General features: G+C 48.3%; 1 protein-coding gene across 1 annotated transcript in view; it reads right to left on the bottom strand.

Moving 5' to 3' along the window:
• Positions 1 to 3727: 3727 nt before the first annotated feature.
• The window catches only part of LOC134577640 (phospholipase A2 inhibitor and Ly6/PLAUR domain-containing protein-like), an 85105-nt gene continuing 65243 nt past the window's right edge, over positions 3728 to 23589 (bottom strand). The window contains exons 4-5 of the mRNA XM_063436500.1: positions 15463 to 15606; positions 3728 to 4464 (exon numbers count right to left, since the gene is read on the bottom strand). Coding sequence (XP_063292570.1) covers positions 4271 to 4464; positions 15463 to 15606 — 338 coding nt within the window. The 3' untranslated portion in view covers positions 3728 to 4270. The remainder of the gene's footprint in view (positions 4465 to 15462; positions 15607 to 23589) is intronic.

Here is a 23589-nt window from a genome sequence, read left to right as displayed (position 1 = left end):
GGGAGAGCATTTACCGAGCATCTGAGTGCTATGTACATAAGGTATTAATCAGAAAATGTAGGTACTTACTCTTATCTGTTATTCAGTCTTATGCCCACTATGGGGTAAACACATAACTGGACACAGTTAAAAGATTTACCTCTTCATCATAGTTATACTGATACCCATTTTGGTATTTAAGATTTTACAAGTTTGCTTTGTGATACCCTGGAGAATATCTTACAGGGGAAGACTCACTAAGCACTGACACTGTGGTTTGCAACTTTGATTTAAACTTGGGATAGTTTTTGATGTGTTTTAGCAGCTGGTTTCATTTATTTTATTTCATTTTGTTTTATTTGAGTTTATTGTTTATTCATTTGTACATAACAGCTATTGCTGTTTTGTTATAGCTATTTTTTTAGCTCTCTTTATTCAATCTTTTTGTTCAGTATTAGTCCACCCATCAAATGGTTTGGACAGTAAGAATACCCACAGGTTAGGAGTTACCGTTTTTGAAGTACATTTATTAATAACTCACCCACCTTTCCATAGAATTCTTGTACCTGGGACCACTCCCACCACATATGCCCGTAAGTACCACTTATTCCACATAGTCTCCAGCACAGATCAGAAGGGGTTTTATGCATATGGTATAGTTTGACAGGCGTCTTATACAATTGTTCCTGTATGGTTATGCAAATTTCCATTTTTCATTTGCCCATACCCTTTAATACCTCTCCTCCTTTTGCCTCCTGTTGGTCTGTGCAATGAATTCTTCCCCAGTCCATCGTGGTGGAGCATAGTTGTGAGTAGAGCGTGGTGATTAGACCCTTCTGGTAAGCTTCTGCATCGCAGATTTTTTTCAAAAACTTAATTTGTGTGTTGGCAGCTTTATTAATCTACGTTGTTGGGCACAGTCCCTAACTTGAAGGTATTGGAAAAAGTCAGTTGCCAAAAGAGACATGCTAGCCTGTAAGTCTGTAAAAGGAATTATGGCAAAGCCTTCATATATTTGGTATGTTCTCTAAATACCAACATATTCAATTTCCCTATAGTCCCTCTCCCTCATTCCCGGTAAGAAGGCTCAATTACGGAGCAGAAGCATCATGGCAGACTGTGGGGTCATTAAATAATATTTTTGGGTGCAACCATCCCAGATCCGGAGAAGTGGAGTATAGCCAGGCAAACGGTCCACAATAGTGCTCTGTATTCTTTGGGAACCCATATATAAAATTGGGGGAGATTGGCTCCTGTCAAGAACGGCTCTAGGTCTACCCATTTATGGTTGTCACCGGGTGAGTGCCAATGTACTATTTGTGCTAATTGTGCTACGTAAAAGTGCAGGTGTGGTGGACCCAATCCTCCTGCCACTTTGGGGTGATATAGAATGCTACACACCACTCTATGCCTCCTGTTTTGTCATATAAAATTATCTATAGCCTTTGCAATGGGGCCTGATGTGCCTTTTTCTAAAGAAAACAAATCCAGCATTTCTAGCCTTTCCTCATAACTTTTTTCCATCCCCTTATTAGTTTTGTAGCTCAGTTCTGCTATTAATCTAGTCATGCAATATCCTTCTTTAAAACTGGTGCCCAAAATTTTCAAAGTGGGGTCTTACCATTGATTTGTAAAGAGGCAAAATTATTTTAGACATATAGAGTAGGAAGAACATAGAGAAGAATACATTACCACAAGCCTAAATGAGCTGGAAGTGTTTTGTATCTAACAGATACTATATCAACCATTACTTGGAGCTTTTAACAAGTAATTGTTGAGAAAATATTAATTTAGGTATGAAAAGTTTTTTTTAGGCATGTGTTAATGTATTTTCTCTCTTTTTTCCCCACTCTGTAAGTCTAGTCTAACATATTTGTGAAGTATTTAAATATGCCTAAAAATATTTTTAAAGGATTATAAATAAAGAGAAGTCTTTCATTCCAACTCCGGGTATTGCTTCCTTCTTTGGGATATTGATTATTTTTGCCTTGAGGTGTTACTCCATAATGCACCCAAGAGGGGATCACTGAAGGTCTCCATGGTACATTTCATTCATGAAACTATACGTTATCTGAAGAACCAAATAAATTGCACATTGTAAGAAGGAAGCAGCAGACTTTCCAATTTTTTTTTCAGCTTCATTCCAGTCAAAGGAGTTTGCATCTATTGTTAGTTTTGAGGGAAAGTATTAGCTATATATAATTGATCTCTCTCTTTCACCTTACTCCATCCCTTCCTTTTCTTTCATACCCTATTCCCCATAATGCTCTTGTGGCGAACAGAACCTCGCCACGGGTTTTTGGAGGGGCCTACTTGCCAGCCTCCTGCCAAAAGACTATGGGCCAGGTCAGCGACTGTAAAGACCCATATTTTAATCCACCTGGCTCCCCTGGTTTGGCTTTTTCCATAGCATAGAAGGCTAACTCACTGGCGGGCGTTCGCATGGACCAAAACCGTGAACAGACTTCAGGGGGACTTAGCCCTGGAACTATTTTCAGCATGAAAACTTTGTGGTTCCCGGTCGGTCCCCCAGCGGCACTTATCCCCGATTCTATGGAACTGTTTTCGGCAGGAAGAATTTGCGGTTCCCGGTCGGTCCCCAGTGGAACTTAGCCACAATTCTATGGAACTGTTTTGGGCATGGGACCATGCGTGCGGTCAGCCAAAACTATGACTTTCAGGAAATTTCTGAACCGATCTGGGTGATTTTTGGATGTGTTGTTCACCCAGATCGGGGCTATCAGGGGATGTAACGTTTGTGGAGGTTTTGTATGTTTTAAAGGTATTTTGGGGGCTTTATAAAAATGTGGGTTTTTGTGTCTGGAGATAATTGAGTTAATACAGTACTTGACTTAATTATCTCCCAGGTACAGATATGGGATTGATCTATTATGTATGGGAGTGTCCTTCATCTGAGAGTCAATGTGATTGTATATTTGTTTCTACTGTGGTTTACTCTCAGGCCCAAGGGGGAGTGCCCCTTGCATGGAGACTATCATAAAAGGCCAAGTGTGGTCCCATTAAAGTGAGTTCACTTCACCCTCAACACGCAGCCTCGTCTCGTGGTTGTAGGGAACAGCTATACCAGCTATACCTGCTTCGGATTGCTATACTGGCTATAATCACTAGCTCTTGTAAGAGCTACACAGCTATACCTGCGAGACTCTCTGGAGTAGGAGAGGTCCACCCACTGGAAGCTGGATCCTGGGCTTGGGTCCAGGGTGGATGGAGGACAGCAAGACCCCAGCCAAGCTGCTGCGGCTAAGGGGCTATGGTGCTTATGTTGTCCGGTGCAGTGCTTATGGTGCTTGCAAGTACTAGGAAGCAGTGATTGACGTAGGTACCCGGCCAGGGTGCCAGGAGGTCTGTCACAGCTCTTATAGCCATAATGATGGCCAACCATTATGGCCACAACATACGGAGTATCGAAGGTTGCCTAACCCTGCTGACTATTCCATACTTTGCCTTTCTGTTATACCATATTCTATTCCTTGTCTTTCAGTATTAGGTTGGTATTGACTTGAGACCTACATCATTCCTTTAAATGTCTGAAAACTGTTACATGGCAATGCTGACACAAACAACTTGTGACATTCTCCCCACAATGTTGTGTTTGTTGTATGTTTATAATTCCAATTTTGAACATAAGATAGGACTGCATTGTCTTCGGATTTAAATTTAGTGTAAACGCATGGTTCAATCTCCCATCCAACCTAAAAAAAATAGACTAAAAGTAGCCTCATATCCAAAAAAACACAGAAAAGCAGAAGTTTAATTTTAAAAGGTTTTGTGGGAATAGTGATGGCAGAAAATGCATAAAAACAGTGTAAACAAGCTGGCTTAAAGGGACACTACAGGCACCAAAACAACTTAATTTAAATGAAGTTATTATGTTTGAAAAATGTTTCTGTAGGCACTCTTTCCTCAGGGCTTAAGTTGTTCTTGAATGGTTTAACCCCAAAGTTGCCTCCAGTGGCGATGTCCACTCCGGCTTCAGCAATTTCAGATTCAGGAAGCGCGGAGCGCCTACAGTCAGTAGAGCCGCTGATTTGCCTAGAGCAGTTGTCTGACCATTCTCAGGCAATCAGCGGATCCCCTGCCTAGCAGGAATCTAGGCTTCCTGAATGGTGGGGGAACGTTAGGGTTAAACTGTTCAAGAACGGTTTTTATTCCCTTGAAGTAAGAGTGCCTCGAGGGGCCTCCCTGCACCATTTGGTGCCTGGAGTGTCCCTTTAAAGTGTACGTCACACAATTATATATATGTTATATGTGGAAATCTCACATGTAGCAACTAGGGAATCAGTTTCAGAAAAAAGATGGCAGCGGAACCCAGGAAAAGAAATCCGTGCTGGAGACAGACACTACTACTCATACAGGTCATTTCAATTCGGCTTCTAATATTGTCAACCTGCAACTCTTGGCTTCCAGCGGCACACAGGTCTATAGATGCGCAACCTTGTAAAGCAACTGCAGACTCTACTTCTCCTACAAGGGGAAAATAATAAAAAATATGAATTGTATTACTTTTTAGTAATTAGATCGATGGAATGATGGAGAGACAGATAGATAGAGATAGACTGACGGATAGACAGATGGATGGAGAAATGGATGGTGTGGCATAACCACTGCTTATTCGTGTGTTTTCCCCTTTGTATTGTGTGTTTCCCCTTGTATTTAGTGTATTGTGCCCTGTTTCCCCATTTGGGAGCGTTCATACGAACGGAACCCATTTGTCTCCCGAACGGGGACCACCCCAGTGCCCCATGAGAATGTTCACAGCAATTACTTAGAACATTCACACCAATAAGATAAGTGCAAAACCGCAAGAGAAGTCATTATTGAGTGCTCCCCGGGGTGGCCACCATTTCACATAGACGAACGCCAACCAGGGGGCTGCATTCGTATCCCGAAAGGAGATGCTTCCCTTGCATGGTCTTCTCACAGGAACCCCACGAACAGAGACTGGTCAGGGAATGGACTTGGTGTAGGGATTCCTGGGGTTGGTGGGGACACTTTTGGGGCACTTGCTCTTTTGGCGAGCTTTCTGTGTCTGGGAGACCAGGAGACTAGGTCCCTTTTCCCGCGCCTTGGCTCCCAGGTACAGAGTATTCTGAGATGGAAACCCCTATTTGCTTGTGTAGAAGACCCCTTGCAAGGGGTTATGCATAAAAGCCGTGTGTGGCACAAAAAAAAATTGTGTTGTACTTCCAGAGCTGTGTCTCGTCCAGTTACTGGGAGGAATTGAGATCTGTTTAATTTGATGGTTCCAGAGTGGCTGCAGAAAGGAATTAGCGGAGGTAACCGGTCGGGTTACCTGTGGTCCGCTACAACTGGTTGGCAGCGGTGGGATGAGTACTTCCTAGCCGAATGGAACTAGCATTCATTAACCGAATGAACTGGCGAACGGATTGATGAATTACGCTGCATTGAAGAGGCAAATGCTGACAGAGTTCCTGCAGGCTAGAGAACGATTTGCCCGCAACCGTCCCAAGGCTGCTTTAATTGCGCACTCATGGAGAACGATCGACTGAGCGGTGATCCTGCGGTACCGGAGGTCAAGGAGAATGCGTTGCAGAAAGAGATGAGCCTCCGCCTGGTGTACTATGAAGGAAATCCCTCAGAGGAGATCATGGCCAGAACCATCTCAGAGGTACAAGTGTAAATCATAGCTCAGAGAGATTGGGCCATCCAATAAGAACCCAGTGAACACAGGGGAAGTGTCCCCAGCGGGTTTGGCAGCTACCGAACAAAAGTCCAAATTGCCCCACAATGCATTCAAGACTTTTGCGGAATCAGTGGAGGGCATTAATGACTTTTTGTAAAATGTTGAGTGCCTCTGCATACTGCATAGCATTTCTCCATCGGATTGGGTCCCCCTTTTGGCAGGAAAGCTAACTGGGAAAGCCGCGGACGCCTACCGAGCCGTGCCAGAGGACGAGCTGCAGAACTATGTCATTGTGAATCAAGTCCTGTTGGCTAGGTATGCCGTGATCCCGAAGACGTACCGCAGGAAGTTTAGAGAATCCAAGAAAGGGGAGAAGGATTCCCATGCGGAGTGGGCTTGCCGCTTAACATGGGCAGCGCAAAGCTGGATGCACTCCCAACATGCCAAGTCCCCGGAAGAAATTCTCCAACTGTTCCTGCTGGAGCAGTTCTATAATGGCTGTCCACTGAGGTTCAAGAATGGGTGAGTGACCGGCAACCCAAGACCCTGATGGAAGCAGCACAGTGGGCAGATGAGTATGTGGAGGCCCGCCGACCCCACCGTCCCACTCCTTTCTTTAACTACCAAACCCCGATACGTCCTATACCACCGTTCCCTCCAACATCCCCATCTTAAAGCCACCTCCCATACCACCCCAGAGGGCACCGAACCAGGCAGCTATCCAGTGCCATCAATGTTTCAAGATAGTGGAGGTCAGGCTCATGAATCACCTACCGGCAGATATAATGCTGGGCAATGACCTGGGCCAGCTAACCTCCACGTATGTGCCCACTGACAGCCACGAGGAGGCATACCCAGTGATGACCCGACGACAAGCCCGCACCACCCAGGATGGCTCACACTCTGAGGTTCAGGCAGGCACATATACCCTTCCCCTTGCCCCGGTCCCCTTGCCCTGGGATACCCCTGCTGAGTTTGGGAAAGAAGAAGCCTCTGACCCTACCCTCCAGAAGTATAGAGATAGGGTGGCCACGAGTCAGGCAGGGTTGGAAAAGGAGCAGCTTATCTGAGAGAGGGAGATGCTATATTCAATAGCGGAGTGGGTAGGTTCAGGGACAGGTCCAACTACCACCAAGCAGCTAGTAATATCGACATGAGCTACTGAAGATAGCTCATGATATTCCCTTGGCAGGGCATCTGGGAGTGAGTCGTATCAAGTATCGACTCACCCAAAGCCTCTTCTGGCCTCTTCATCTCCAAGGACCTGCGGCAGTACAGTCTTGTGATGTCTGTCAGAAAGTGAGGAAGCTGGGCAACCAGAGGCCAAGCTCCATCCTCTCCTCATTATAAAAGACCCCTTCAGCAAAGTAGCTGTTGACATTATAGGTTACTTGGCTAAGCCTAACCCCTCTGGGAAGAAATATATTCTGACCATTGTAGACTACGCTACTCGGTACCCTGAGGAAGTTGCCCTAAGCAATATTCAGACAGAACTGTAGCCGAAGCCCTGATGCGAGTGTTCTCCCAGATGGGTTTTCCCTGGGAGATCGTCTCATATCAGAGCACCCAGATTACTGCCATGATGACCCACCAACTATGGAAGTTATGCAGCATTAAACCGATCATGAGCTCCCCATACCACCCCCAGACTAATGGCCTGTACGAGCGCTTCAATGGCACGTTGAAACAAATGCTCCGTACATTTGCAGCGACTCACAAGGATTGGCAAAGATTCCTGCCGTACCTCCTGTTCACATATCGGGAGGTGCCCCAGGAGTCTACCAGGTTTTCTCCGTTTGAATTGTTATTCAGGCAGAGAGTTAGAGGGCCCCTAGATCTTGTCTGAGAGCAATGGGAGAGCAATGGGGATCAGGAAGAGAGCCCCATCATTCCATATGTGCTGGAGCTTCGGGACCGACTGGAGGAACTCACTCACCTAGTGCGTGGGAACCTCCAGGAGCTTTCAAGACAGTTGTAATGGAGCGCCCTTTACCCCAACTGGGTACCTCCGCCAAGGACTGCTTCCTAGCTGGAACAGGGGACAAACCACAGCACTTCTGCCTACAGTCGCTGTGGCTTGTCTGAGGTCCTGGAACCGCTCCCTCCTGGAGCCGAATGGGGAACTCGCTCTAGCAACCCCCAGGCACTCTACGACACTCAGTCCTGGGAGCTCTAGTCCTTACAAGGACTTTCCCTGTTGAATCCTCTACACTGGAACAGTGATTATTGAGTTACCAGACGACACGTAGTTCTGGGAGTACAAGCTGGTATATGTTTAATCTGGCCAGATGACCGGCTTTTATACATTTCCAAATACAGTTGAGCACGCCCATGACACAAAAAAAACACACATTTCACAAACACTCCAAAAGTACCTTAAAAATACATATAAAAACCCTATAGCCTTACATCCCCTGATAGCCCCGATCTGGGTGACAAACATATCCAAAAATCACCCAGATCGGTTCAGGGGTAGCGGTCGGTCTAGTTTGGTAGTTTTAAACCAAACTAACTACCGCACAAAATCTATTGACATACCGTTCTTCTAAGTTGTATAAAAAACGAACGCAGGCGATCATGGAAGTCCAGCAGTATTCAGGAGTTTCAGTGTCATATTTTAGTTCCATGAACTCAACAACCAAACGCCGCTGCATGGATGTGTGCGAACAAGATGGCCACCACCTCGTGGTTGTCCATAGGAAATGTGGCCACCCAGATGAAGACTTAGAACACTGCAGTTAAGATTGTACAATGTATCCATAGGACTTAACAAGCTCCCGTGTGGTCCATAGTTCGTGCGGCTGTTCGGTTCCTGAACAGCAGAGGAGAATCACATCAACCAAGCCAGTTAAATTGTCTTTTACAGGTTTCCCTGCAGGACCTATAGTCTGTGGGCAGGAGGCTGGCAAGCAGTCTCCTCCAGGAACTCGTGGCAAACTCACTTAGGAAGGGGAGTTCGGCTGCTTGGCAGGGCCCATACTGGGTAGTGGAATAGAAATGTGACACTATATCTATGTGAACGGTCCATGCTCTGGGGAAGGAGTCTGACAAATGTTACATGTTAACATTCTGAAGCCCTACCACAATCGGACAGGGGTTGTGGCCGCTATATGTGCCCCAGCCTCGGAAGATTTTGAGAATCTTCCCTGCCTGATCTTCTAGAGGATGGAGTTCAGGCAGGGTCCATAGAGAAGGTCCACTTAGGGGACTGGATGACTGAGAAAGAATTCAGGCAAGCTGCAAGAGACATTCTCTAATATGCCAGGGTTTAACCCACTAGCCACCCATAGAGTTGAGACGCCCGACCCACAACCTCTGTGGCAAACCCCATACAGAATACTAGATGCAGTTCAGGAGAATATGAGGCAGGAGATCCAGGAGATGCTCCCACTAGGGGTAATCGAACCATCCAAGAGTCCTTGCGCCTCCCCTGTAGTGCTAGTCCCTAAACGAGATGGAGCCACCCGGTTCTGTGTAGACTACCAGAGGCTCAATGACAAGACGGTCTCGGATGCTTACCCCATGCCTCATATAGATGAGCTTTTAGATAAGATGGCTCGTAGCCAGTACCTCACCACTACAGATTTGTGTAAGGGGTACTGGCAGATCCACCTAGTGGCAGATGCACTTGTAACTCCATTTGATCTGTACCGATTTAAGGTAATGCCATTTGGAATGAAGAATGCCCTGGCTACTTTCCAGCACTTAGTCCTTACTTCTCCCCGTTGCATACCCTGCAAGCTGGAACAGCAGACACAGGGGTTAAATCTTAATTTCCTCCAATAACAGGACGACACACAGTTTTGGATGTTTAAGCACTGACTGACAATCTTTATTTTGAATACACAGCCTTTATGCCCAGACCCCCGCAGGGGATCTCAACTTAATACAACACAATCCCAGGCAGGAAGGGGGCTGGGTTACAGATAGCCATCTCCCGCTCTGGGAGATACCAACAGCACATACAGGTACACACATTAAACCATATAAACTCCTCAAAAGTACATTTCCAATTTCAAAGTGGGTTAATTGGATTGCATGGAATGTCCAAGCTTCCAACCCCAATCCCTTTTTAAAGCTTGGACTCCAGCGGAGCTATTCTGTATGGTGTGGGAAGTCACACTAACGTGTCCAGGAAGTCTTTTGATATGTTAATGATCAGGCCCTCTAGAAACAGGAATCCCTTGATTCAATACCATATCCAAAAGAGACATTTGCCAATTATCCCCCAGGCACTAGATCATAAAACATAAACTACTAAATATACATCCCAAAACTAAAAAGAAACCAGAGAAATCACACGAAATACATAACTGTAACAGACCGCCTGGCACCCCGACCGGGTGCCTCCATTTATCACTGCTTCCTAGTACTTGCGAGTACTATAATCACTCCACTGGAACACCATAACCACCGTAGACCCCACGAACCGCCGCAGCTTGGTTGGGGTCTCGCCGTCCTCCACCTACCCTCGACCCAAGACCAGGATCCAGCTTCCAGTGGGTAGACCTCTCCTAGTCCAGAAAACATAGTAGGAACAGGGGACAAACCACAGCACTTCTGCCTACAGTCGCCGTGGCTTGACCGCTCCTTCCTGGAACCGAATGGGGAATTAGCTCTAGTGCTTACAAGGACTTTCCCCATTGAATCCCCTGCAAGCTGCAACAGCATACACAGGAGTAAATCTTCTTTCCCTCCAATAACAGGATGACACACAGTTTTGGAGTGTAAGCTGGAATAGGATTTTAATGGAGGCACACTGGCCTTTTATGCTTTCCCAACAAGGGCGACACCCAGGTGGACCTTGTCGGGCACAGGGACACAAAGTGAACAAACCAATAAAAACAGAGTCATACATTGAGACACTCCCTTACACAAACAATAGAATCCCTCCTCTGTGCATGGGAGATAATTGAATCAGTGTACTAATCTGATTCAATTATCTCCAAGCATAGAAAAAACATACAATTTTATGAAACCCCAAAAAGTACCTTAAAAACACACAAAGACCTCTGATAGCCCCGATCTGGGTGAACAACATATCTAAAAATCACCCAGATCGGTTCAGGGGTTCAGGAATTTCCTGGAAGGCATAGATTTGACCAACCGCAAGGGCAAGCAGGCTCCTCCAGGATCTTGTGGCAAACTCGGGTAAAAAGGGGAGTTTGCCACAATAAATAATACATGGGGAAACACAGAATGCAAGGGGAAAACACACACTCAACAAGGGAAAATCATGAGAATACAGATTAGGGATACAACATACAAAACCAAAACATATGAATACTCAGTGGGCATGGTTCTTAGTAGCGTTCTCCCGCTACACATCTCCCCCTTGTCCACCTCCGGCAGCCGCAGCATGACTCACACGGGTCATCTCACTGCTGCCCAGAGTGGACACAGTATTTTTGGTGCCCTTCCCCCCCCCCCCCCCCCCACAAACAGTACTTGTCCCCGACCACATCCTACAGTCCTGGGCTGAACAGCATTGCACCCTGCACCCCCCTGGGTACAGGGTGACTTAAAGCCCCTTTAGCTTAGGAGGCCATCCATCCCAGGCTTCGGCCCACAGGTAGCTTTGCGCCCGTGCAACTCCCCACCCAAACAAAGGTGCCCCACCAGCTTCCCGAGCCTGGAACACCCCCCACCCAAACAAAGGTGCCCACCCAGCCCTGTCACCTGGGTGTCCTGGGTTTCTCCGACTGGCCGAGGATGATGGGAGTTGTCTGCTGGGCCCTTCGTGGCTTGGCTTCTGTGGAGGAGAGCTGTCTGTGCTCTCCAGCTGGATCTCACTCAGCTGTTGGGGAGCTGTACCAGCTGCACCCTGCTCGGGGGCCAGCGCCTCCGCAACTACTTGTTATGGGGGTCCTGCATGCCTGCCATGGCTCGTTTTCAGTACCAAGGGTGGGCAGAGGCTACCTGCCCCTGGCACGTAGGCCCGCGCCTCCTTTCTCATTTGCTTCTGGGGTCGGTAGAGGCAACCTGCACTCTGCCCCGAGGCCTGTGCTTCCACACCAACTGGCTCCTGGAGAAGGAGCGAGCAGAGGCTGGGTGCACTCTGCTAGGGTGCTGGAGCATCCTTAGGGAAAGGGGTACCTGCTTACCCCGACCATACCAGGTCGGCTCCTCCGACTCTTCTAGCTGCCAGGTGCCCATGGCGACCCGAGTCCCATCCATGACACCCCCTTGGGATGGGCAGAGGCTACCTGCTCTCTGCCCGGAGGCCCACGCCTCCACAGCCATCTGTTCCTGGGGTAATAGGGCTGGGCAGAGGCTGGCTACACTCTGCCCGGAGGCCCGCGCCTCCACACCAACAGGCTCCTGGGGAAGGAGAGAGCAGAGGCTGGGTGCACTCTGCTCGGATGCCGGAGCATCCTTAGGGAAAGGGGTAGTGGCGGCGATAGCTTTGCCTGTTACCTGCTGACCTGACCATGTTTCTGGGCTCAGCTCCAGGGAGAGTCGGAGGAGCCGACTCTTCTAGCTGTTGGGTGCCCGTGGCGACCAGAGTCCCATCCACCGCACCATCCTTGGGGTGGGCAGAGGCTACCTGCTCTCTGCCCAGAGGCCCACACCTCCACACTCATATCTTCCTGGGGTAATAGGGGTGGGCAGAGGCTGGCTACACTCTACCCAGAGGCCCGCACCTCCACACCAACATGCTCCTGGGGAAGAAGCGAGCAGAGGCTGGGTGCACTCTGCTCAGATACCGGAGCATCCTTAAGGGAAGGGGTAGCTGCAGCCATAGCTACGCCCGCTACCTGCTGACCTGACCATACCAGGTCTCTGGGTTTAGCTTAAGGGAGAGTCGGATGAGCCAACTCTTCTACCTGCTGGGTTCCCATTGGCGACCGGAGTCCCAGCCACGACACCCTCCTGTGACGAACTGCACTTCGCCACTGGCTTTTGGAGGGGCCTGATTGCCAGCCTCTTGCCCCAGGACTATGGCCCCTGCGAGGTATTGCCCTATAAAACCACTATTTGAACATATTGGGTTTTAAGGCACTGGTTCTGCCCCTTTAAATTATATTGGAACAGTTCTACACCTTTGAAGTGGCACTTCGGATACAGCTGAAGTGCCGAAGTAGTCGGCACGTCGTTCGGTACTTTATGCACGAACAGACGGAGGATATCAGCGGGGTTCATATGAAACAGTAGCTGAAAATGGTACCAGGTGGTCGATGGACAAGTCCCACTGGGGCGCTCGGCAATTAAAGATGGCCGCCGCCACGTGTTCGTACATACGAACGCCGACCATCCTGTCAACTGTAATTATACTGAGGTTAACCACAAACCACAAATCCAGGGTGGTTAATGAGGGGCACACTGCTCAGGTAGGGTGGTCGGTGGTTTGACAGTTTATTTGGTGTTCCGTTCGCCCCCGCCACGTGTTCGTGCATACGAACGATGACCCCCCTGTCGACTGTAAGTTAGGCTGCGGTTAACCGCAAACCGCAACTTCAGGGTGATTAATGAGGGGCACACTCCTGAGGTAGGGTGGTCGTTCGACAGTTCTTTCGGTACTCCGTTGGGCATAGAGAGGGTGAACGGGGTTAATTGGCGGCACACGCCAGGAGCCGGATGGTCAGTCATTCATACAGACGAATGACTTGATACAATTTTAACAGATCACCTGACACCCCGTACTCCGACCGAGTACCTACCGTTGATGGACGCTTCCTAGCCTGCGCCGAGGACCACAAGCACCGCACTGGACACTACAACCACCGCAGACTCCACAACCGCCGTAGCTTAACTGGAGTCTCGCGTCTTCTGTCCACCTTGGATCGGCTTCTGTCCTCCAGGACCATGGGGGAAGACCTCTCCTCCAGCGGAGCGTATCATGAACAAGCTCTTAAAAGAGGTAAGTGATTAAAGCTCAAGGGACTATGCGGAGCATAGCAATCCCCAGTGTGATTATAGCAGTTCCCTCCAATAACGAGAGAACGCTACATTTTGAAGGGTAAAGAAGAACTGTCTGTACTGGCACTTTTATTCACATTTTACACAGATAGTACTGCCCACAGGGTTTTGTAGAACAACCAGTCAATATGTACAATACACTCAGACACTCCCACACAAAATCCTCCCCTCTGCCTGTGATATAATTACTGAACACAATGGTCTAACTTAATTATCACAGGCAGGAAAATACACAGTTTTATACAATATTCATAACTCTAAAAGTATACATCACATTCACATAAACTTACATTTTCAGAATCAGCATACTCCAAAAACAAACATACGTCAAAATAATACAAATTGGTCCAGTGGGTCAAAGGTTAGTTGAAAGTCCCTTTGTGACCATCTGCAAGCATGGCCTGTACAACAGTAAAAACACATAAAAATACATAATTCCTATTATACTTAACAGAACCCCCACATTCAACCTATCCCCAGATAGCTTGGATCTGAGCGCTCACTATATCCGAACAGCGCTCAGATGCCACAAACACAGTCAAATCGCCATGGAGTTAAAACATAGCAAGAGCTGATGAGAGACCGAGGAGGGGCAGAACAGCAAGTTCCAACTGGTCTGGCAGTGTGCCAGGGACAACGCCCTGCTGGAACAATAGACAGGAAACGGGGAAGGGGAAGAGACACATCTTCCCATGGATTCAAATGGGCAGAAACAGTCTTTTAGAAGCCAATAAGCCCCAAATAGTCTTTTTAAATGGTAATGAGGGAGTCATGAGGGAGGAGGCTGGCAATCAGGCTCCTCCAACAGCCAGGGGCAAAGGGCAGTTGGTCATATAAAAATCCGGTGACAAAAGGCATTTTGTCACAACAATGTGTCGTGAGTTTTTTTTATAACCAAGTAACAAAAGTGTAGCAGACAGAGGGGACTTTGTAACATGGCTCTCTCTTTGTGGAACACTCTGGCAGACATGGTTGACCCCATGAAGGAAGAGAGGTTCACGCACTGTAACCTGGAGCCTTGTCGTAGGTCCAGGGTGGGTAGGAGACGGCGAGACCCCAACCAAGCTGCAGCAGTTCGTGGGGTTTGCAGTACTTATGGTGTCTGGAGAAGTGCTTGGAGCCCTCGGTAAGCAGTAGGAGCATCCGTCGGCGGAGGTACCCAACCGGGGTACCGGAAGCTCCGTTACAGCCCTGCCTGCAAGGGAGAAGCTTATTACCTCTATCACCAGCAACAGTGTACACTGACAACAGATATTTTGGCATAGAACTAACGTTAGGCAGCCTGGAACAGATTTTAGGCCTGCCTACGTCATGTGTGCCAAGGCTAGTTACGTGTGCCAGGGGACTAACTAGAATATCTCTGTATATGCAGACTCCTACCGCCATGACCACTTCGAAAAGCAGAAATGGCCATGGTGGTTCGAATAACCATCTAAAACTTGTATAAATAAATTACAAAATATGATATTTTATGGAAGACATGAAGTATAACAAATCCCATTGCTGAAAATCAAAAAAAAAAATATTTTCTGGAGTGAAATACTCTCCCCTTTAGACCATAAAAGATAACTTTCTTTTTTTATTATTAAAATTCTACATTTTCTTTTAATATTTTTTAACTTTTTATTTTCTTTCATTCTGCATCTTCAATACTTTACTGTTGGCATTACATCCCAGGTACAGTACGATACCTACCATGCAAAACAGGGTGAGAGCGGTATAATTCACTGACAAAACTAAAGGAAAATCAAAACACTTGTTTGCACTTATGAATTTTCCCATGTCAACAGGATTTTCATGCATTTCTGATCTTTAATGCCTTTGGGAGATAATAGCAAACATAATGCCAACTAGGACAATGTTATACTTTATTTCATATTAGAGTGTGCAAACTTTACCTGATTTCATAGTTTCAGTGTGATTGATGCATCTGATCTCCTCCCCAACGCACTCAATGATGTACTCGGGGACACACGATCTGTCATTTGGTGAATAGCAGCCCGGGCACTTTACACCATTTTTATCATGTCTGTCTGGTGGGACTTGCATTGAAGGAGAATAAAGTAAGTTTCGTTGTATACATACAACACAAATACACTGGTATACATCTGTAAAACAAACACACACACAAACACACACACCTGCATACCTGCAAGCACACATGCACATACTCTCACGCACACATGCACGTAAACTCATGCTCACCTGAACACACACATATTAACAATTCACACATGAAGACATGCACACTCATATATAGTGTACAACTGCACAATATTACATAGTTACACAGTTACATAGTTACACAATTACACATTTACATAGTTACACAATTACACATTTACATAGTTACACAGTTACATAGTTACACAATTACACATGTACATAGTTACACAGTTACAAAGTTACACAGTTAGATAGTGTAACGGCCACCCTGGGTATCAGAGGGGTTTATGCCGTTGGAGATGTCCTTTTCCCTTGCGAGAGGCTGTGCTGCAGTATTCTCCAGATGTCCCATCAGCCGAACCAGTAGAGAAGGAATAGCAGAGCTCTTACAAGAGCTAGTGATTAGCTGGAAGAAGGTTCCATAAAAACACGAGACAAGGCTACATATTGAGGGTTAAGCAGATCTGAGTTTTTAATGTGCCAGGCTGGCCTTTTATGCAACTTTTCCCACAAGGTTACCACCCAGGTGGACCATGTGGGGCACCAAAAAATACAGTTCACAGCCAATGGTGTATAATCACAATTTAAAAAAAAATGTAATTCTTTATTTTTGCACTGATAGACATGCAATAGTAAGACAAAACAAGCTTATGCAAAAGTTATAACATAGTCGTGGTATCTTGTGGGTTACAGAAGAGAAAGTTGTGTAGTTAGTACAATAGTCATCTTACATACATTGAACAACAATTGTTTGCAGTGTCATCAGGTTTTTTTCCCCCCCAGTCTACATTAACAATATACAATGGCAGTACCTCAAGGAGCTGGCTGTGTCGGCTAATTACAATTAACAGATGTATACTTGGAGACAGGTATTTCACAATTACAAGTGATTATGGTACATTCCTTCATTACGTAATGATTACATCAGTCATTCTGTGGAGCTTTCATCGGCTTATGACTGTTAGCTCAAGCCATCTGTATATAATAGTCCAATTTCTGCCATTCCTCCCGGTTTGTAAGTCTATCATACTTGCGATAAGAAGAAATACGAAGAAAGAGAGAATAACGGAAAAAGAAAACGTAAAGAAGAGAGATTTGTGATCTCTTAGTTGGCCAAGTCCAGGATCGTATTGATTTTCCCTGTGAATCTTTGTGGCCTGTGTCCTGAATCTTAGCCTTGGCCAGATACCCTTCTGTTAGTGGTGCCAGTGCCATACATCAGGGTTCTGGAGTGTCTATGTCAGCATGATTGTATCCCAGCTGTTCATGCTGTTAGTTTGTAGTGTGGATGCCGCCTCACGTCGCAGGTCCGGGTCCCCTACGTATCATATTGTTCCCATAGATCCCATTGAAAGCATTCAGTGTGTTCCTGACTTGGGCGGTAAGCTTGTCCATCAGATAATTGTCCCTCAGCTTATACTTAACTAGGGATATTTGGGGGAGTTCCAGGCATGACCACTTTTGTGCCAACGCCCTACAAGCTGCTAGATGAATCATGTTAAGGAGCTTTTGTTCGTGTTTGGTGAGACCCTCTGTGGGCCGTGATAACAGGCATTCCCACGGGTCTAGAGCCATTTTCCTCTGTAAGATCTGTGAGCTTAATTCCACTATTTTGTGCCAATATCCCGTCACCTGTGGGCACACCCACCACATGTATAAGTACCCCTTCCGCTGCATAGGTGCCAGCAGTCGTCTGAGGGGATAAGTTTAATTTGTTTCTGTTTCACCGGGGTTGTGTACCATCTGAATAATGTTTTGTATGATTGCTCCTGGAGCATTACACATATTGTAGTTTTGGTAAGGCTTCCCAAATGTCTTTACACTCTGTTCCCTCCAATACCTCCCCCCGGTCGGCCTCCCATTGGTCAGTATATCGTAGTGCGCCCTCTTTGTCAGTAGCTGTACTTAGGTGATTGTATAGTAGCGTGATAAGTTTGGTTTGCGTGGATTTGGTATAGCATAGTTTTTCGAAGAAGGTCATTGATGTCATTGCCGCTTCCTTGACTTCAGCTCTCTGTGCGAAGTCTCGGAGTTGTAAGTATCTAAAGTAGTCTCGCGTTCTGGTTTTGGTGTTCAGGTGTGCATACTTAACTATGTCTTTATCGACATATAGGTGTATCTCTGTAGCCCCGTGGCCTCTATTCCTCCAAAGTCCCGGGCCCTCGGCCCCGGTGGGAATGTACTGGTGTCATGGGGGATAAGGGGGCACTTTTTAGTCTGGTCCCATATTTGTATTGAGTTGAGTATGGCTGGGTTGGCGGTTCTTAGGATACAGATACACACACACACAGTCAGACACACACACAGTCAGACACACACACACACACAGTCACACACACACACAGTCAGACACACACACACACAGTCAGACACAGTCAGACACACACACAGTCAGACACACACACACTCACTAGCAGACACATACACACTCACTAGCAGACACACACACACTCACTAACAGACACACACACACTCACTAACAGACACACACACACAGTCAGAGACACACACACACAGTCAGACACACACACACACAGTCACACACACACAGTCAGACACACACACACACACAGTCAGACACACACACACAGTCAGACAAACACACACACACACACACACACACATTAACATATATATATATTTTTTTTTATTTAACCTACCCCCCAGCCTCCTTACCTTTGGGAATGCTGGGGGGGGGTCTCTTTCTCCCTGGTGGTCCAGTGGCTGCTGGCCGGGCGTGCAGGCTGCTGTGCGCTGGCGGGTAGGCGGCTGGCGAGGGAGCACTTCCTCTGAGCTCTCTGCTCAGCTCCCTCGCACGCCGCAGAGTGAGGCTGGGAGCCGGAAGATGACGTCATATTCCGGCTCCCAGCCTCACTCTGCGGCGCACGAGGGAGCTGAGCAGAGCGCTCAGAGGAAGAACTCCCTCGCCAGCCACCCGCCCCGCCCATCAGCCCGACCGGCAGCACAGGATTTCCCACAAGGTTATCACCCACGTGGACCAGGGGCGTTTTAGCCGCAAGGCTAACAAGGCATTTGCCCTGGGCATTTGGGGGCGGCGTTTTTTGCCGCCCCCTGGAAAATGCCGCCCAAGGCAAATGCCTTGTTTGCCTTGCGGCTAAAACGCCCCTGGTCCACGTGGGTGATAACCTTGTGGGAAATCCTGTTTTACCCTCAAGATAGAGACTCGTCTCATGTGTGGAAGAAAAGTCTGCATCTATACTGGGGGATTGCTATACTCTGTATATTCCCCTGGGCTATAATCACTAAGTTATTTTAAGAGCTTGTTCCTGCTACTCTCTCTTGGAGGAGAGGTTCATCCCCTGGAGCCTAGAGCCTTGTCGTAGTGTGGGTAGAGGACGGCGAGACCCCAACCAAGCTGTGACGGTTGGTGGGATCTGCAGTGCTTATGGTGTTTGGTGCAGTGCTGATGGTCCTTGGTAAGCACTGGGAGCATCGACTGACGGAGGGTCCATCACAATCGCTCTCTATACGCCCATTAGGTCTCCCCGGGTGACTCGCACCGGGTGTGATTGAAATAGGAATAAAAGCCTTTAATGTTCACTTTAATGGAGTGTATGCGTCCCAGCAAAGAGATAGGCCTGTCCATCCATTAGTCTAACTCTTTGATAAGGATTTGGATCATGGGCGTGTAGTTACGGGTGAAGAGGGCTGAGGGGTTTGCCGTCAGTCAGATGCCCAGATACATGAACTCCTCCTTATTTATCCTTAAGTAATGTTGGCTGCAGGTCCGGAGCTGCTAAATAAAAGGGCATAGCTACTGGTTCCCTTTCCGAGGGAGAACAATGTTCTCCTCGCTCCTATTATGAGCGTCCAGGGCCGGCGCGTCCATAAGGCGGCACAGGCGGCCGCCTTAGGGCGCCAGAGGAGGGGGGCGCAAAAATCCGAATCCCCTGCCTCTGGCTGGAGACTCGGATTTTTAATCTCACCTCTCTCCCTGCAGCCAGCACACAGGAGCCTGGCAGTGAAGTCAGCCGTCCTCCTCTGATGATGTCAGAAGGGGGCGGGACTTCTACTGCTCCCAGACTCCCCAGCGGTCCTGATTGCAGCTCCAGCCTCCAGCCTCCAGTGCAGCCCATCCCATCCCATCCGACCACCAGGGGTAAGGTTCTCCCTCCTGGACCAAGGTAAGTCTCTGGGAGGGGGTGGGGGAAGAACTTGTAGCATTTTTTTTTTTTAAATCAAAACGTTTTTTTTTTCAGCCCCTTTCTTCAGCCCCTGCCCCCACCATGCTCCCCCCTGCCCCCACCATACTCCCCCCTGCCCCCCACCATACTCCCCCTGCCCCCACCATACTCCCCCCTGCCCCTGCCCCCACTATACTGCCCCTGCTCCCCCTTCCCCCACTATACTCCCCCTGCCCCCACCATACTATCCCTGCCCCCACCATACTATCCCTGCCCCCACCATACTATCCCTGCCCCCACTATACGGCCCCTGCCCCCACTATACGGCCCCTGCCCCCACTATACTCCCCCTGCCCCACTATACTCCCCCTGCCCCACTATACTCCCCCTGCCCCACTATACTCCCCCTGCCCCCACTATACTCCCCCTGCCCCCACCATACGGCCCCTGCCCCCACTATACTCCCCTGCCACCTCTATAGCCCCTGCCCCCACTATACTCCCCTGCCACCTCTATAGCCCCTGCCCCACCATACTACCCCTGACACCTCTATAGCCCCTGCCCCCTCTACAGCCCCTACCCCTCCAAACTGCCCCACCATACTACCCCTGCCCCCTTTACAGCCCCTCTATAGCCCCTGCCCCACCATAGTGCCTCTGCCCCCTCTACTGCCCCATGTGCCCCTCTACAGCACTTCTATTTCCCTCTATAGACCCTGCCCCCACCATACTGCCCCCTTTACAGCCCCTGCCCCCACTATACTCCCCCTGCCCCCACTATACTCCCCCTGCCCCCACTATACTCCCCCTGCCCCCACCATACTCCCCCTGCCCCCACCATACTCCCGCTGCCCCACCATACTACCCCTGCCCCACCATACTCCCCCCTGCCCCACCATACTCCCCCTGCCCCCACCATACTCCCCCCTGCCCCACCATACTCCCCCCTGCCCCACCATACTCACCCCTGCCCCCACCATACTCCCCCCTGCCCCCACCATACTACCCCTGCCACCTCTATAGCCCCTGCCCCACCATACTACCCCTGCCACCTCTATAGCCCCTGCCCCATCATACTACCCCTGCCCCCTTTACAGCCCCTCAATAGCCCCTGCCCCCTCTACTGCCCCATGTGCCCCTCTACAGCACTTCTATTTCCCTCTACAGCCCCTGCCCCCTGCCTCTGCCCCCCTTTCACACGCCTCTACTGCCCCTGTCTCCCCCCTCTACTTCCTCTACCCGCCTCAACAGCCCCTGTCCCCCCCTCTACTTCCCATTTACCCCTACCATACTGTCCCTGTGACACCACTTTATTGCCTCAGTGTCCCTCGTTACAGCCTGTGCCCACACCATACTGCCCCTGTGTCCCCCTCTACTGCCCCTGTGTCCCCCCTCTACTGCCCATTTCCAACCACATTGCCCCTTTGCTCCCACCACAGCCCCTATACTCCCTTCTACAGCCTCTAACTCCCTTACTTCACATCCCTTCCACTCCCTTTTACCCCATAGCTCCAGTACAGCCCCTATTCCCTTACCACAGTCCTTACCCCCACTACAGCCCCTCTCCCCCAAATTGCTGCCCATATCCCCCACACTACAGCCCCTGTTCCCACTTGCAGCCATCAACCTACTTCAGTCCCTAACCCCCTACTACAGCCCCAATTCCCCACTACATTTCCTAAGCCCCCAATTACAGCCCCCAACTCTCAACTACAGCCCCTGTCCCCCTACTACAGCCCTTAACTCCTTAATTAGAGCCCCTATTACCCCACTAAAACTCACTACCACCTCCCCCCCCCCCCCACCCAAGATTAGGTTCTGGATCTGCCCCTGCTCTGTATACCTGTCTGCATGTCTCTGTATGACTGTCTGTCTGTGTCTGTATGTCTCTATATGACTGTGTCCGTGTGTTTCTGAATGTCCCTGTATGCCTGTATGTCGCTGTATGACTGTATCCATATGTCTCTGTATGCCTTGTTCTGTATATCTTTGTGTGACTGTCTGTGTATATATGTCTCTGTATGCATTGTTCGTTATGTCTCTGTATGCCTGCATCTTCATGTCTCTGTATGTCTGTGTTTGTATAACTGTGTTTTTATTTATCTATATGCCAGTGTCTGCATGTCTGTGTGTGTGTGTCTGTATGACTGTATGTCTGTGTACCTGTATGTGTTTATTGTATGACTGTGTGCCTGTATGGCTGTGTTTGTTTGATTGTGTGCCTGCATATTTCTGTGACTATGTGCCTGTATGTGTGTGTGTAGCTATATATCTATGTCTATATGGCTTGGGAGGGAAAAGTTACACAAAGGAGCCTGAGGGGAAGAGGGACACACAAAAAACAGGCTGAGGGGAGAGACCCACAGAAAAGGGCTGTGGGAAAGAAAGACACACAAAGGGGCTGGGGGGGGGGGGAAAGGAGATACACATGGGGGTTGTAAGAGACATACAAGGGGGTGTAAGACACACTAAAAGGGGGTACAATACACTACATGGGGATTTCAAAAGGCTGGATATGAGACACCGCTAAAGATACATCTTATTTGTGTGTGGGGGGGCGGCAAAATTCATCTTCGCCTGTGTAGCCAAAAATCCTTGCACCGGCCCTGTGAGCGTCTGTGCGTGTATGTCCATGTATAGCGCCTGTATCGCTGTCACATAAATATTTTAAGATCAGTGTTGATGAGTGTGAAGAAAATAGACTTATTTTCGTCATTTTCTTCTGTTTATTCGTGTCTGTAACGGATCCACTGGCACCCCGACTGAGTACCTCCGTTAATGGATGCTCCTAGTGCTTCCTGAGGACTCCAAGCACTCTGGCAGACACCACAATCACCGAATCCGAGAAACCTTTTAAATTCTCCCAAGCATATGAATGCTGTAGACCATTGAATAGGAACCATACGAATAGGCTTGTACTCCTAGCAGTCAACTGGAACAGCACTCAATAAATCCTTCCCCCCAATAATGAGACGACACATCACTTTGAGGGTAAAACAGGAACTCTGGACTGGCTCATCCAGCCTGGCTTTTATTACACTAATCCACATACAGGCCACACCCAGGGGGAGGCATAAAATAACCAATCACATACATGGTTCAGCCCACACATCCCCTCCCCTCAGATAACATTAAACTCAATTATCCGGTACACTTTTTCAGCCAAGTTCTGGATGTACCCCAAAACCCGGGGGTACACCTTTAAATCCAGCATCGCTGGATAGCCCTTATTCAGGGGGACAACATATCCAAAATTCAAGTAATTCGGATGAATGGTTCGTGAGATATGGGGTTCCAAAGATTTGACCGACCGCATGGGTAAAGTATCCGAAAACAGTTCCATGCATTTTGGCCCTGCGGTCGGTCACAAACAAGGGAATGAAAACAGGCGAATTGCCTGTGTTATAGAGCCTGGAGAGGGTTTGAATGAATTCCCTTGTTTATGGGGTTCTTTCTACCGAACGGCGGGTCATTCGGTAGTTTCCATACGAATTTCTGGAAGTATGGAGGTCTCAGCGGTGTTTGCCTAGTCAAGTGTCCGATTTTAGTTCCAGACACTCGACGGCAAAACACCGCTGTTCGGTAGTTTAAGATGGCCGCCGCCACGTGTTTGTTTCCCGAATGGCGGCCACCCAGAGGACAAAGAATACATTACACGGATTGCCAATTACCCGTTTGCAACATTGTTGCAAACTGTAATTGGAGGCACACTTAT

The sequence above is a fragment of the Pelobates fuscus genome, chromosome 11 (assembly GCF_036172605.1).
Source record: "Pelobates fuscus isolate aPelFus1 chromosome 11, aPelFus1.pri, whole genome shotgun sequence".
Taxonomy (NCBI): Eukaryota; Metazoa; Chordata; class Amphibia; order Anura; family Pelobatidae; genus Pelobates; species Pelobates fuscus.
This window is presented reverse-complemented; position numbering and strand designations above follow the sequence as displayed.